Raw genomic sequence first — 14,898 nt, 5'->3', positions numbered from 1 at the left:
TTGTGGGCTTTTTTTTAGTATCATGTGAAGTAAACAGGATTCAGGATGTTCCAGATGAAGTTCTGTGTGCTTTCCTATTCAAGATACCAGACTATCTTGTCACAATGGATCCCTGAAGTTGTTAAAATCCATAACAGTATAAATGATGCATGTGTTGAGATTTTTATTTGAATCCCATATGAATAGTAATCTCCCCCTTCAGGAAAATATTGCAGTTCAGGAAAGATGCTTTATTAAGTGCCTGACTTAAAGAGTGCTTTGAAATAGCCTGGCTGTTAAGTGCATACTGAAGAGTTGTAAGTCATCTCAATTCTTTCCAGACACAAATTACTGTGGCTTTGTTTCCTACCAAGTCATGTAAAATATCAAGGAGGAAAAAGGGGCTGTGTAATGTATCAAGTGGTCTGGGGCTGCTTCGTGCCTTGATTACAGAGGATAAAAAAATCCCAACACTCTAAATCTGAGTTTCATTAATAGATTTGTGCTCTAACAAGAATACTTCACCAGGACTCTTTTCAGTGGGATTTTTACATCCCACATGTTATTTATAAGCATATGTGTGTTTTATTACTGAAAGGATGAGGTTTTATTTTTTAAAAGATTAAAGGGACAGACCTATTTACAATCATATATATGTATCCCAGCTGTGTATACATGTGTGCACTTTATTCAACCTTATACACTCATGTACATTGAAATTTATGCTAGCTTTTCTGTTTCCTTCCAGGGGAAGACCCTGAAACAAGAAGAATGAGAACAGTAAAGAATATAGCAGACCTGAGACAGAATTTGGAAGAAACTATGTCCAGCCTTAGAGGGACCCAGATAAGCCACAGGTATACTTTTTTTGTGTAGACTGCTAAAAATTTGGACTGTAGGAGAGTATTACTAGTTTCTGCATGAATTAGAGACTTGCAGGGGAAAATTAATTGTGACACTAACCATACTGTTTGCTATACTGCCTTGACAACTTAAATGTGACTTTAATATACTTTGCTGTCAAAACGTCTTATACAATTATTCATAAAGATAGTTATTGTTTCCTGTACATCTACTTAGAAGCCCATAAAATTTATTTTAGGTTATTTTATAAGTAGAGGTTATTGTATACATAAACACGTGTGCACATGCAGACTCACACACACACACAGAGAACTTCTGGAAAAATTATTCATTCTTCCAGCATTTGCTTCTGCTTGTTTCTCAGGAACAGAAAAAGCACAGTTCACTCACTTCTCCATTTTGTTTGGCAGCACATTGGAGACAACTTTTGACAGCACTGTGACCACTGAGGTGAATGGGAGAAGCATACCAAGCTTGACAAGCCGGTCCACCCCAGTAACTTGGAGGCTAGGGCAGGCCAGTCCCCGGCTGCAGGCAGGAGATGCCCCATCCCTGGGCACGGGTTATCCTCGCAGCAGCACGAGTCGCTTCATACACACAGACCCCTCTCGGTTCATGTACACCACCCCTCTTCGCCGGGCAGCTGTCTCTCGCCTGGGAAATATCTCACAGATCGACATGAGCGAGAAGGGAAGCGGCGATTTGGACCTGTCCTCTGAAGTTGACGTTGGTGGCTACATGAGCGATGGGGACATTCTTGGGAAGAGCCTCCGAACTGATGACATCAACAGTGGGTAAGTAGCACTTTTTCCCCATTTGGACTAATGCATAATTGGCAGGTTTGATAGGACTTTTCTAACAAATTCTGGCACATGAATGGAAGTTGTGTTATGGTGCTACATTAAAACTATAAATACTAAAAAAGCCAACAAAAAAAAAAGCTCCTAAGCTGCCAGTGGTATTCTCACCTGCCTTCAAATTCAGTTGTTATCCTTTGACATCAACATGACTTTGCAATGAACTTTGAGAAGAGCAAGGGTACTTCATATTACTTGCTGCAATTTCTGGTTAGCTGGTAAGCCAGTGTCTTGCATTACTTGCCCTGGGATGGGTCTTCTTTCAGTATTTTTGTGTTTTATCTGAGACGGTAGAGATGATATTGGATGCAGGTGATGATAAAACATTGCTAACAGGCCTCACCTGCTGTTTCCACTTCAGACGTTGTCTAGTAGAGTCTGTGTGATAGGCCTTTACTCCAGTTCAGCTGTACATATCGCCTGAGCTGCAGGAATATCTTTTCATAGAACAGAATCATAGAATCATAGAATCATAGAATCCTAGGGGTTGGAAGGGACCTCGAAAGATCATCTAGTCCAACCCCCCTGCCAGAGCAGGGTCACCTAGAGTACATCACACAGGAAGGCGTCCAGGCGGGTTTTGAATGTCTCCAGCGAAGGAGACTCCACAACCTCTCTGGGCAGCCTGTTCCAGTGCTCTGTCACTCTTACAGTAAAAAAATTTTTCCTGATATTCATCTTAAACCTCCTATGCTCCAACTTGTATCCATTACTCCTTGTCCTATCACTGGTCATCACTGAAAAAAGCTTAACTCCATCGTCTTGACACTCACCCTTTACATATTTGTAAACATTGATGAGGTCCCCCCTCAGTCTCCTTTTCTCCAAACTAAAGAGACCCAGCTCCCTCAGCCTTTCCTCATAAGGGAGATGTTCCACTCCCTTAATCATCCTTGTGGCTCTGCGCTGGACTCTTTCAAGCACTTCCCTGTCCTTCTTGAACTGAGGGGCCCAGAACTGGACACAATATTCCAGATGTGGCCTCACCAATGCAGAATAGAGGGGGAGGAGAACCTCTCTTGACCTACTAACCACACCCTTTCTAATACACCCCAGGATGCCATTGGCCTTCTTAGCCACAAGGGCACATTGCTGGCTCATGGTCATCCTCCTGTCTACCATGACCCCCAGGTCCCTTTCACCTACACTGCTCTCCAGCAGGTCAGCCCCCAACCTGTACTGGTGCATGGCGTTTTTCTTCCCCAAATGCAAAACTCTACACTTGCTCTTGTTAAACTTCATCAGGTTTTTCCCCGCCCAAGTCTCCAGCCTGTCTAAGTCCCTCTGAATGGCAGCACAGCCTTCTGGTGTGTCAGCCACTCCTCCCAGCTTGGTGTCATCAGCAAACTTGCTGAGGGTACATTCTGTGCCCTCATCCAGGTCGTTGATGAAGATATTGAACAACACCGGTCCCAGATCAGTCACTCTCTTAGCATACGCTGGAGGAAGAATGACAAGGGGTTTTTTATGTTGTTTTTTTGTTTGTTTGCTTAATCAGTTGATTGACTTTGGGTTACTGCATTGCCTGTGTTTCAAATTACTATTTAACAATTCTTATATCCATCTTATAAACATAAATCGCTTCACTCCTATGTATGCTAGAACTCCTAAAACATATTTAAAAAAATAAAAATAATAAAAAGACATGTTACTTTTTACTCATATTTAGATTACTGTTTGGTACTATTGTTGGCATCTCAAGGCTGCTTGGTGGCTGAGGTAACATTGGGTTCAGTAGAAGTTCCATAGAGTACATGGCCACATCACACCACACTACTCCACTCTGTATAAATTTAGGACTTGTGCTGTCAATCTAATCTTTTCATTTGAAGTATAGCTATGATTAGAGAATGGTGGCTGATGAAATTGGATATGATACATTCCTAAGGGAAAAAGTAAGTCAGTGATCAAAGGCTTCTTTAGAGTAGTGTCTTACCTCAAGCACCATCCAAAGATAGATCTCTAGAAAAAGCCTACTTATAAATAAAGGAAATTCCTGTATCTCCCTGGTGCACTGTCTCAGTGACCCATGAGTGGAGCACCTCTGACAAGGTTGTCCACAACGCAGCATTAGTGGCTGTCAAGTAGGAAACCATATTCATGTGTGCTAGAATAGAGAAAAGACATATGGAAAATGCAATACTTTAATGTCTGAAGACCTTTAATCATAAAGGAAATATAAATGCTGCTTTTGATTCATGCATAGGTTTATTTTAAAAAATTGAAAAAAATATATAGGAGAATCTTTTGCAGTGCTTGACGAGTTGTATTAATTAGCTTATCACATTAAAGAATTAATATAGTCATCTTCTGTGACTTTCTTTGCATCTGTAATAAGGATGACTCAACAGACAGTAAGTTGCAATGTGCTCAGTTAACATTTTTCGGTGCACAAAATGTTAAAAACAAGTTAATAAGGTCTGAAAATTCAGAATTCATTGAGGCATGTAAAGTCTTATCTCCTTTATGCCTCTTCCATTTTCAGTTTAATTACTTTAAGCACTTGGGGACAGGAATGCGGCAGTAATTGGAAATTAGTGTGAGGAAAGCCTGTTGCACTTGTGGAGACTCTCCATATGGGCCTTCTTACATGTAGAGGAAAAAATCCATACAGACTGGATTTCATTTAAACCACAGCTAAATTTAACATGCAATTCTGAAGCCTTAGAATCTTTTGCATAATTCTTCCCAAGCTAAAGAATCTGTCAAAAAGTCTAATTTTTGTCTTTAATAAAGGGATAAATCTAGTGTGTGAGCATGACTCTTAGTTTACCTCTGAAAACAAATTTGAAGTTACCTTCTGCAGACTCCAGATACCAGGGTTTCTGAAATCTTTTGCTGAACTGCAGGCCAAATCTTACCAGTGCATAAAATGTCTTAAAGTTTAGTTAAAAATAAATGAACCAGCCCTTCATGTTTGAATGTGCCTGAAATTAGCTTCCTCCAGATTTCCACTCAGGATGAGATGCTGATTCCAGCTGTAGCTGTTGCACAGGACTACACTGCCACAGGTTTGCTCTCTAAACCTGCACCAGCTTGCCCACCATGCAGGGATGGGAGCAGCTCCTGGGCTGCTGGATTAGCTCCATGGTCTCTGGGACAGTTAATTTCAATTAAAGCAGCTCTCAGAAGGAACTGCAGGGAGAGGGCCAGCAGAACATCTGGAGCATCAGCACTGTGCGTGTGTGCCTTGGCTTGTGCCTGAGAGTCTGTGTAGAGTATTAAAATTTAATATTTGTGTACTTGGACACACGCTTTGACTGAAAGATGGATTTGAGTGGCACCATTTCATGGCTTAGGGAGAACCTGTGTTAAAGATTATTTGCATAGTGAGTAAACTATGGTAGAACATTTTAGCCATCATCCTGGCATCAGGACTACACTTATTTCCATAAGCCTGTAAAATTTACTTCCCATTCACTGAGGCATACCAGTTGTTTTTTTTCTGTGTATGTATACTTCTATGTTAAGTATCATACATGTGCCTAGTCCTTAAAAAAAAAATAAGAATTGTGAAAACTCTACTAGGTTACTACACTAAGGTTACCAAAAACTAAAAAAAGAAAAATGAAAAAAAACACAAAAGCCTGAGAGGGAAAAGAGTTTAATGAAAGGTCTTTTGAGAAAATAATGGACAGGTTTTGAGAGTAGGACAGGCTTGTGGTACTGCTCAGTTACAAGCACCAAGACTTCTTGTAAAGATACTAAACTGTAGGTATGCATGCCAGAAATTTTCACTGATGCTTGAAATTCAGAAACTTCTAATGGTTTGCTAGTAAGTAAGCAGCACTAGACTCTCTGTTCAATTCATTAGTCATTCATTATAATCTGAAGTGGTAGGAATCAAGCTAAAGGAAAACAGATAGAAACAGATTCTTAAATGTCATTGTAAGGGCTGTAGTGGGTAACTCTTTCATATCTGAACGATTGCATCCAAGCAGAGACTTCAGATTTGCATTCCAGCTTCTGTTCCCATTTAAATGGATGTTACTGTTTTTTTTTCTCCTTTTCTTTTCCTTTATAACTAGAGTTGTTCTTCTTGTATCTTGTGCTGTTATTTGACAAAACTACAGGGCTTAAAATGTACTTAACATTTTTTAAGCTACTTGAGGGTTTTGATTTAAATGCATTTTAATAAAACAGGTTGGCCTTTAAGCCATCAGAGAAAAAGACAAATGCTCCTAGAAAGCAGGCATCTATCTGATCTCCCTGCATTGGGCACACAAGGTGGGAATGTTTAGTACGTCTACCAATTAATTGGACAGCCAGTACCTCAAACATTTTAATTCCACAGTCCATTAACTTTAGAGTGAAACATGTTTGAAAGATGGCTGCATTTTGCACTGACTGACCACACATTTATTTTCAGGTACATGACAGATGGAGGACTCAACCTATATACAAGAAGTTTGAACCGAATACCAGACCTAGCTGCCTCTCGAGACGTCATCCAAAGAGGGGTTCACGATGTGACTGTGGATGCAGACAGGTAACAGTGCTTTGCTATTTGAACTTTACAGGTATTTTTCATCCTTCACATCTGCTAATATATCACGCTTTTGTTCACAATGAATAGCAGGAGAAAGCAAGCTTCTGAGACTGCTAGGTTTCTGAGCACACAATTCAACAAATACCACAAAGACTGGGGAAAAAGCAAATTTGTCCAATGAAAAGGGGACTTAGAAACAGTTGTTGAAGATGTAAGAGAAAATAATAAGAACGCCAGACTTTACTTTCCAACTTGAATCTTTGAAAAGAGACATTATATTTACAGGTCATCTTGTCAAATGATGGGTGTAGGGAGAACGCACATAGTCTATTGGCAGCAGAGAGCTTCTGTGTGCCTGATGAAGTGAGTCAGAACAAGCAATTTGGAGTTGACTGGAACCAGAGCCCTGATCTTTTCCACCTGTGTTGCCCTCTGTGGGTGTCAGAAGAAGGCAGGACCCATGAGCTGTGGGAAGTGAGAAGTAGGGAGTGAGGTTCTGTCCCATTGTCTATGCAGTGTGAAAAAACAACCTCTCTCCTGCCCTTACACGTGTATATATGGGCATGCACATAAAAACACCCTCCTGCTAGTACTTCTGCAGATCAGGCATACATTTTCTGTTTCTTTTCCTTGAGCTTAAAGTAGATTCATATTGGTGGCTTCTATCCATGTCTGAAAAATAGAAATTCCTAACCCAGCTTTTACAGAACTTAGAGCTGTTACCTCTGAGGTTTTGGTCAGACCATCAGAGAGATAAGGAGCAGCTGTGAAATTTGGCAGTGTTCAGCTTGAGGGGGTTGATTTCAGTCTTGTCTTTTTAAAATCAAGGTTTTTCTTACAAAAAAAAAAAAAAAAGTCTTTAATCTGGAAGGGAGAAAAAAATCACAGAGTGGCTCTGATTTTACAAACCCAGCAAATTAGGTGAAGACATTCTAGTATGTTAATGTAGGTATTACATAATTTTTACTTTTCACAGGTTTGGGGTGAAAGTATGTCTGTGACACAAGTCAGGGATAGTCTGCATTAGTCAAACAGTGGATGCAGTGCATCAGAGTAAGGAAAATAATTTTCCTTCAGTGAACAAGTTACTTAAAAAAGAAGGTTGCTTTAGCTGAGAGATTAGCATTTGTTGACCTTGCAGAAAAAGCCTATTTTAAATAACAATTCAAATGAACACAGCTGAGTTCTTTGGAACACGAGCACTGACGTGATGCAAAGACCAGAGAAAATGTACAGTAGGCGTTAAAGCAAATAGTTTGGATAGAAGTCAGGCAGTAACAGAAGGAGAAAAGAGAAATGAGATGTGGGCAGGAGGGACTTTTCTGGAGCTCTGTATGTGAGAAAAAGAACCTTTAGCTTAAAGTGGGAGAGAGGGTGGAAAATTCAGAGTCTGGGAGTCTTGTAATTAAAGAGAGAGAAAGTCGCTAGCCCCCACATTGTATGTCTGTATCTTTTTATTCACTTGGTAGAGAAATTATTAAAGCTTTTCCCACCATGCAATATTCACACCCAGGTTTCAAACCATGCACATTTTCCCGGAAAAAAAAAAAAAAAAGAAAAAGGTCAAAACAAAGGGATTTTTAATATTTTCTTCGTATTCTTCAAGCTCTATGTGCCTCTCCCACACTTTGTGTTTGTTTTGCTTTGAAGTTCTATTTAGTCATGTAAGCGTTAGTTTTTTTCTATTCAGTGTGCAGGTACAGACATCTTCTGCATGTGAAATCACAAGGAGATTGTTATCTCTTCTCAATAAATAAGATTGCCCAGCATTTCCCGGTACATAAATCTGTTTTGTTTTTTTTCTATTCAACTTTGTCAGACAGTCTAAAAATGTTGTGCTAAAAACTACTCTGCTGTTTCTCTATCTTTGATCTGTAATTCTATTGCTCGCCAGGTTGTGGAGCAGGGACATCAAACTTGTCAGGAAATTATTTTTGGTCTTGAGTGAAAAGCTGACCAATTTTATGCAAGATACAAGGCATCTAAAAGAATGAAGTTCATGTGTATCCTGGGAAGATTTATTTTATCACAGTCACTGAAATCTTGATATATTCCATCTTCACTTTGCATTTGCAACCTGCTCTTGACATTAGCAAACTGCATGAGCAAGACCCAAAGTAATTTTTGAGCTTAAAGCCTACAGAAGTGAAGTAGGATTTAGTATGTAATGACACAAAGAATGAAAGCTGGACTCCTATTCGCTTCTAAACCACTGAACAGGTTGTAATGGAACATACTATATGCTATTATGTAATTAAAAGCTTTATCATAATGCTTATGCATAAGGGGTTTAAATTATTGTTGTCCAGACAATTATGGAAATTCCTGACCTTTCAATGCTTGACATTTACCACCCTAATTGTGCTTTTTTGACACAGAGAGGGATTTATTGATAAGGGTATACTATTCCTTGAAGATGCAGGAAGGTGTCTAGGAAGCAGAAAGAAATTTTTTGTGAGTTCTGATGATTAAAAAAACCCAAAACATGCTTGCCAAAATGGACCTAAAAAAACCTGTACTAGGCCAAACATACACAAAAAATGGTTTGTGCTGATCTTCAACAATATGTCTCAAATTTATTATATGAAATCAGGTTGAAAAAGCAATACAGAGATTACTGAAACTTTCCATTTGTTTGGCAGGATAGGTTTTAGTCCTTCCCAACAGTGTGAGTATCTGAAATTTCATCTTATCTCACATATCTTATTTTTTCTACTCTGAGAAAAAAAAAAAAGGATTTGTGTAAGAACTTCAAGTAATGCCTTGCCACTGGTATGATGAACTTCCATGCAAGAGGATTATTCTTCTCTCTGTCATCCTAGTAGATATGTGAAGGACATAGGCATTTTCTCTATGGTATCATTAGTATAAGCCTTTTTCATAATTGGCATGATTTGCCCTGGCCTTTTTGCTGTAAAGGACTCTGCTGGCATTTCTGTGCAGACAGAAAATAAATTATATGCTGCAAATATCTGATTTACATTAGCAGGCAGGGAAGAAGTTTCTGTATTCTGTCCATCACTAGAGCCAGCAACTTTTGCTGATAGCATCCCCATGTTCTTAATGAAAATTTAACTTTGGTTTTCTCTAACAACCTAAATTACAGCTTCTGCTTATATTTTAAAATGTTTTCTCTTTGTGAGCTGACAGTGCAATATTCTTCAGATATGTGGGTTGATGGTATCTCTGAGGGTAATGCTATTGCTGGCAAATATGTACTTTCAGACTGATTCTCATTTCATGGATAAATCAGGAATAAATAATGGAAATTAAGAGCACGGAACTGGTGTAAAAAGATAATCAGGTCCCCAGTTTGATTCCACTCTAAATTGGTTTTAGACAGCACCTGCATCTCCACTTCTTGCCAAAAAGCAAAGGGTTGAAGGATCTCCATGTGGAAACCTAGCCTGAGACAGCTCAACCAAATAATTATAATTTTAAATTGCTCTCTGAACAACTTCATAAAAAGTTAAATACATGAGTACAACATAAGCCAGGGCTTAAATGTTGCTTGCGTACTGCTTTGGAAAGCATATTGGTCTAGAAAGGAACCCAGCATATGTGCATTTTCTAGGGAAAGCATTGTAATGGTTCAGTGAAAAGTTGAAGGGTCATAGGCAGTATCAGATGTCAGTGGTTGAATCAGTCTTCTTTTGATTTTTTTTTTTTTTTTCAAATGTGGACTTTTTGGGGGTCTATAAATGCCTGTTCCTTGAAATCTACCTTTCTTATGAAATTAGTTAAAGAGGAAGATGGATGCTCTGTAGCAGTTGTAACTTGGGATGTGGTTAGGGGAGTGCTCAGCGGTATGGTATTACTTTTCATTTATTGTTCTGTCTCCCTCCACTACATTCGAGCATTTGTCCTCTGGGACTCTTAGAAGGGAGTATTTGAGGAACATTCTTGGAGTTCAAAACCCTTTTCAGAGTTAGATGAGCCAAAAGAGATTAGATGTAAGCACAAAAAATGAATGATGTTCTTGGGAAGAACAAGGTTTATTGAAAAGTAAGTTGCAATTATTTCAAACCACCCTATGTTGTCCATAAAAACTGTTATGAAAGTTTTAACAAGCCTGTTTAGAAGGGGTTATAGCTCCATCGAGTTCAGCCATTGCCCTGCCACCCCCTATACCTGCTGAATTTAGTGCAATCTATCAAAATCCACAGTTTCCTTCACTTTCATCAATCAACAGTCAACGTAAGTTGTGCAACCACTTTCCCCTTACATCTCATGAATGAACTGTTTTTTTATTATTTTTTAACCTTTTCTTTGATTGAAGCCCAAAGCTTTAAAGATAGCGTAAGCTGCTTAGTGTGCTTTTACCATGACCTGCTTCAGCTACTTTGCTGTTGCCTTGAATCTGAGCCCCCGTTACACAGAGTTCTTGTGCACAGGGAGTCTTTAAAATGCTTCCACCATCTGTCACATATGCAGAAGATTTGGCAGTTATCTCAGACTAGCTCAGGCTGGCCTGTTTGTTCTCAGCCAAACCATAATCACCATAATACATTATTAATTATAATTATAATAAAATAATTCCAGATTTCCCCCTAGTTTATTAACTAACTTCCTGCATGAATGACTATAAATCTTTTTCTGGTGTTTGTCTGAGTAGATGAGCCTTGAGTTGAAATATTGTACTTCTGGAAAAGGAACTTTTCCAGAGTTTAAAGGGGCATTGAGTTGGGAGCGCTGTTTCATAGGTTTGGTAGTATCAGAAAAGTCTTGAGACACATAATGAACAGTAACTCCAAATCCTAATAAAATACAATGCCTGTTCTCATGCTATAAAGTTTTGGCAGGACACTGAAATTGGTGGTGTCATTTGGAATTTAACCCTTTGGGGTGTTGCTCAGTGGACAGGAGTACTTTACCTATTGCTTTTTTATCCAGATCATAGAACCTTGAGGACCATCTAGTTCCAACTCCCCTTCCATGGGCAGACACATCTCCCAGTAGACCAGATTGCTCAGAGCCCCATCCAGTATGTCCTTGAACACTTACAAGGGGGGGCATCCACAACTTCTCTGGGCAAATACAGCTCCAGGTGTTTCTGATGCTTCACAGATGCTTCTGCATATATATTTCACCACTGCACTAATACTGTGCTTTCTGCCATGTGTCCCTGAAGTCTGGTATTGATGTGATCACTGTTCTGCCATGTTGCAACTATTACCTGTTCAGTTTGGTGATTCTGGTGGCAGAGCAGGTGTTACTGTGGAAGAATTGTATATCACAGTATTAGTGCTATTCACTGTGTGCACACATTCAGCCCTTTGCCCTTTCCTCTGTCTCCCAACATTTTCGCTGTGTCTATGGCAATCGTACAAATATTCATCCCATAGATATGATATTAACTAACAAACATATAATAATACATAAAACAGATATATATGTACTTGTGCCATCTACGACTTTCTTGGGCAAAACTAACTTTTGCTGCAAATCAACTGAATTGTGTATGGAGGCATTCTATACCCTTCCACTTGCCTTCACCTCTAAGGATGCCTGTGATTGCTATTCTGAGCACAACCTGAAACAGTCATTGTAGACATTACAGTCAGCATGGTTCATCCAGTCGTGTGATCTGCTATAATTTTCTTGGCTGTGATTTTACAGTATTAGTACATTCTTAGGATATTGAAATGATTATAAATAACTATAGCTCACTGTTTTTGCAGTTGTTACTCCAGTATCTCCAGAAATCATAATTAAAGAAGCTCTCTTGTGAAGCAATTTAATTTTTAAACTGTTTTACTATTGTTTCTCTGTTCTGTACTTTTAATCTTCCGTAATTTCTTTTCACAGCTGTTGCTGTTAACATTTCCCACCATTTACTTTTATTATTCTCAAATGATCCTGCTTCTTCATAATCTCTGGTGTAAATCTTTCCTCATTTTGGCATCTGTTAGGCTGTTGAGAAAGTTACTAGTTGGAAGTATCTCTTTCAATGTGTATCTTGCTTTTTATTGTTCCTGCAAACTCAGGATGCTAAATTTAAGCATAAAAACCATATATGTTTGTGTACCCATGCATGAAGAGCAGAATGATTGTGTCAAAAGGAGCATTCCTAGTTTTTTGGCTCATTGGGTTGTTAAGTATTCAGGATCCTTTGAGGATAAATGCCTTATTTTCAAAGGCATAATAAAAAATAATTTTTTCAGTAATATGATTTTGCTCAGCACCACTAATTTAGAAAAAAAAAGCTATTTGAATTGAGTATGACTTTTTTGTGGTCATGATTTCAAAAGCAAGGATTTGGACAATATATAGTAAGCAGAGCAACTGGACTTTGATCTAATTTTGTAAGGTTGTCTTCTCCCTTAGTTACTTTAAATATATTTCACATAGAACCACAAACCAAAATGTGGAAACGCTTAACATCTGTGCGAGTTTTTAGGTTCAAATACTTTATTAATATCAGTTACATAAACAAACTGCATTGTTAGCATGCTGTTGCTAATATGTTACACTGTCATGATCCTGCAGCATCATGTCTGCACACACATTTCTTTGCACCCAGCTTACATAAGGAAATGACATTCAGAAAAGGCAAGAGCAGTGCATGGCAGATGTTTACTTTACAACAAGACGGAGCTGCAAGTGATTATGTGAAATGAATGACATTTTTTGTCAGGTGACAGAGGGAGGGACAATTGCAACTAATTTAAGTTTACATGAAAAAGGAATTAATGGAAATTAGTTTTTAAGTTTTTGCAAAGAATGGAAGCCAATTACATTCTCATGCGATGCTAAGTGAGCTGAGCATATAGTTTGCTGTAGAGTCATTAAACTGAAAGCTGGCTGTTTACAGCTGAGATATTTAACATTCTCACAGATTTACTTTTTCAAAGTAGATGAAGTGAATCTAGCTATTAATGTCATGCAGTCTATTTGCATTCTTTATTTCTGCTTATCTCAAAGTTTGGTTTAAATGCTTAAAAATTATTTTAAGTGAATCGGGACTTTATTGTATGTTGACAGATTGCTGTTACTTCCCGTCATAAAAAATGCACATGGTTTAGGTTGTAACCTACTTCTGAAGAGAGCACTAATGTATTTAAGAACAACTACCTAAGATGCAGTTTACAGTTTCAGCAGCAGCATCATTTTGGTCCACTACTGTACTTGACTGTCATTAGCAAACATTAAGAACTGCCTCCCTTGTGGTAGAACAAAGTGTGAGAAGCAAGATTTACATCATTAGCCAAAATGCCTCAGGTTCAAATATAAAATTTAAGAACATGACCCTCCTGTGTGATACATATTTGAGTCTTGAAGTCAAGAAAGATATAAAGTTATTTAAAATGTCTTGATTTGTTTGATGACTAGAGGAAAAAATGTTGTAATTTTATTCTCCTGCATGGCTATTGAAAAAAAAATACATTGAAATTTGCAATAAAATAGGTCAAATTGAGATTACAGTTCTAACGTTAACAAACATGGTGTAATTTAGACAGGTGCTTCATGAAACAGGATATAAAAGTACTGATTTTGATAATTTAATATTGGAGATGCAGCAGCTTGTGATCACTAAGTTGTCTTTTGTTCTAAATTGCCTCAAAGAGACCTGTTTACTTGTGGCATAAAATATTCTTGTTTCTTACTTTAGTCATTTATTAAAGTACTGTTTTTGTAGTAGGTATTTGTCAGATTCAGGTAGTTCTCTGTACGCATATCCATGCACACCTGGCAGACAAAACATAGGAATTATAAGAATGTTCCAATTGACACATTCATAGAAAGTAATTAATTTGAAACGCAATAGAAGTCCAGAAATGTATTAGATATAAACTCACTTAATAGAACATTTGGATTTAGCAGTTTCAGCAGACCTCTAAAATTATGATACAGGAAAAAAAATGAGAGCTCCACCATGCTACACTTTTTTGAACCCACCAGAGGTAATGAGAAGGGGGTAAAATGATCATCCATGACAGCTGCTTGCTGCTGTTCCGTACACCTGCTCTTCCTCCTAACTGGCAGATAGACAAAAAAGGTAGGTGAAAGGAAGGATAAATTTAAATTAAGCTTAGCATCTTGAGGGTGCAAGTGCACATTTGCAGCTACAGCTGTAGGGCTACTCATGGCGGAAAAGAGAATTACAAGGTTTTGACCCCTTCCCTTGCAATGTGCTGCTCTTAGAGCAAAGAGTTCTGCTCTCTGTCCTGGGGCTGCAGGAAAGCAATGATGTTCAATGCATTTGGGATCGGCAGTTGCACTGCAAGGTAACTTTATCATTAGTAGCTAAAAAAGATAGTAGGAATCCAGCCAAAAGCTGGTCATATCTATGGTTAGATAAAATTAAAGGAAGGATGTATCTAAAGCTGTTCAAGTTGAAAAATACGAGAGCCTTTTATTTTCCAGAAAAAGAAATGGACTTTCAACCCTCTAGGCTGTCTAAAGGCAGTGTTCAAAGGGAGAGAGCATTGAGGGAAAGAAGGATTCAGCATGGCAGAAAAATTTCCAGCCAGTGCAGAGAATCCCCCTCTCTGCAGGATGCTCGTTATAAAGTGCAACGTGTTAACCTTTCTCTTGGACAAAAAAATCCCTGCGTTTACTTGTGTCAACATTTTACTTATAAATCTTAACTCTGTCACCTCTGAGTCTTCGTTTTGATGGAGAGAGGAAAAGACAATCCTCCCTCTTAATCTTGAGTGCTGTTGGTGGAGGCTTCCTGCCCCTCCTGAGACCCTTGTGACAACCTCA

At 38.5% G+C, this 14,898-nt stretch overlaps 1 protein-coding gene across 3 annotated transcripts in view; it reads left to right on the top strand.

Annotated features, from left to right (window-relative positions):
• Window positions 1–14,898, top strand: part of NAV3 (neuron navigator 3) — a 273,171-nt gene that overhangs the window by 160,146 nt on the left and 98,127 nt on the right. For all 3 annotated transcript variants that reach the window (XM_051631165.1, XM_051631157.1, XM_051631149.1), the window contains exons 10-12: window positions 728–836; window positions 1,254–1,637; window positions 6,070–6,189. In XM_051631165.1, the coding sequence (XP_051487125.1) occupies window positions 728–836; window positions 1,254–1,637; window positions 6,070–6,189 (613 nt within the window). The remainder of the gene's footprint in view (window positions 1–727; window positions 837–1,253; window positions 1,638–6,069; window positions 6,190–14,898) is intronic.

Source organism: Apus apus, chromosome 1 (genome assembly GCF_020740795.1).
Source record: "Apus apus isolate bApuApu2 chromosome 1, bApuApu2.pri.cur, whole genome shotgun sequence".
Lineage (NCBI taxonomy): Eukaryota > Metazoa > Chordata > Aves > Apodiformes > Apodidae > Apus > Apus apus.
Note: the sequence above shows the minus strand (reverse complement) of the source record. Positions and strands in the feature narration are given on the sequence as shown.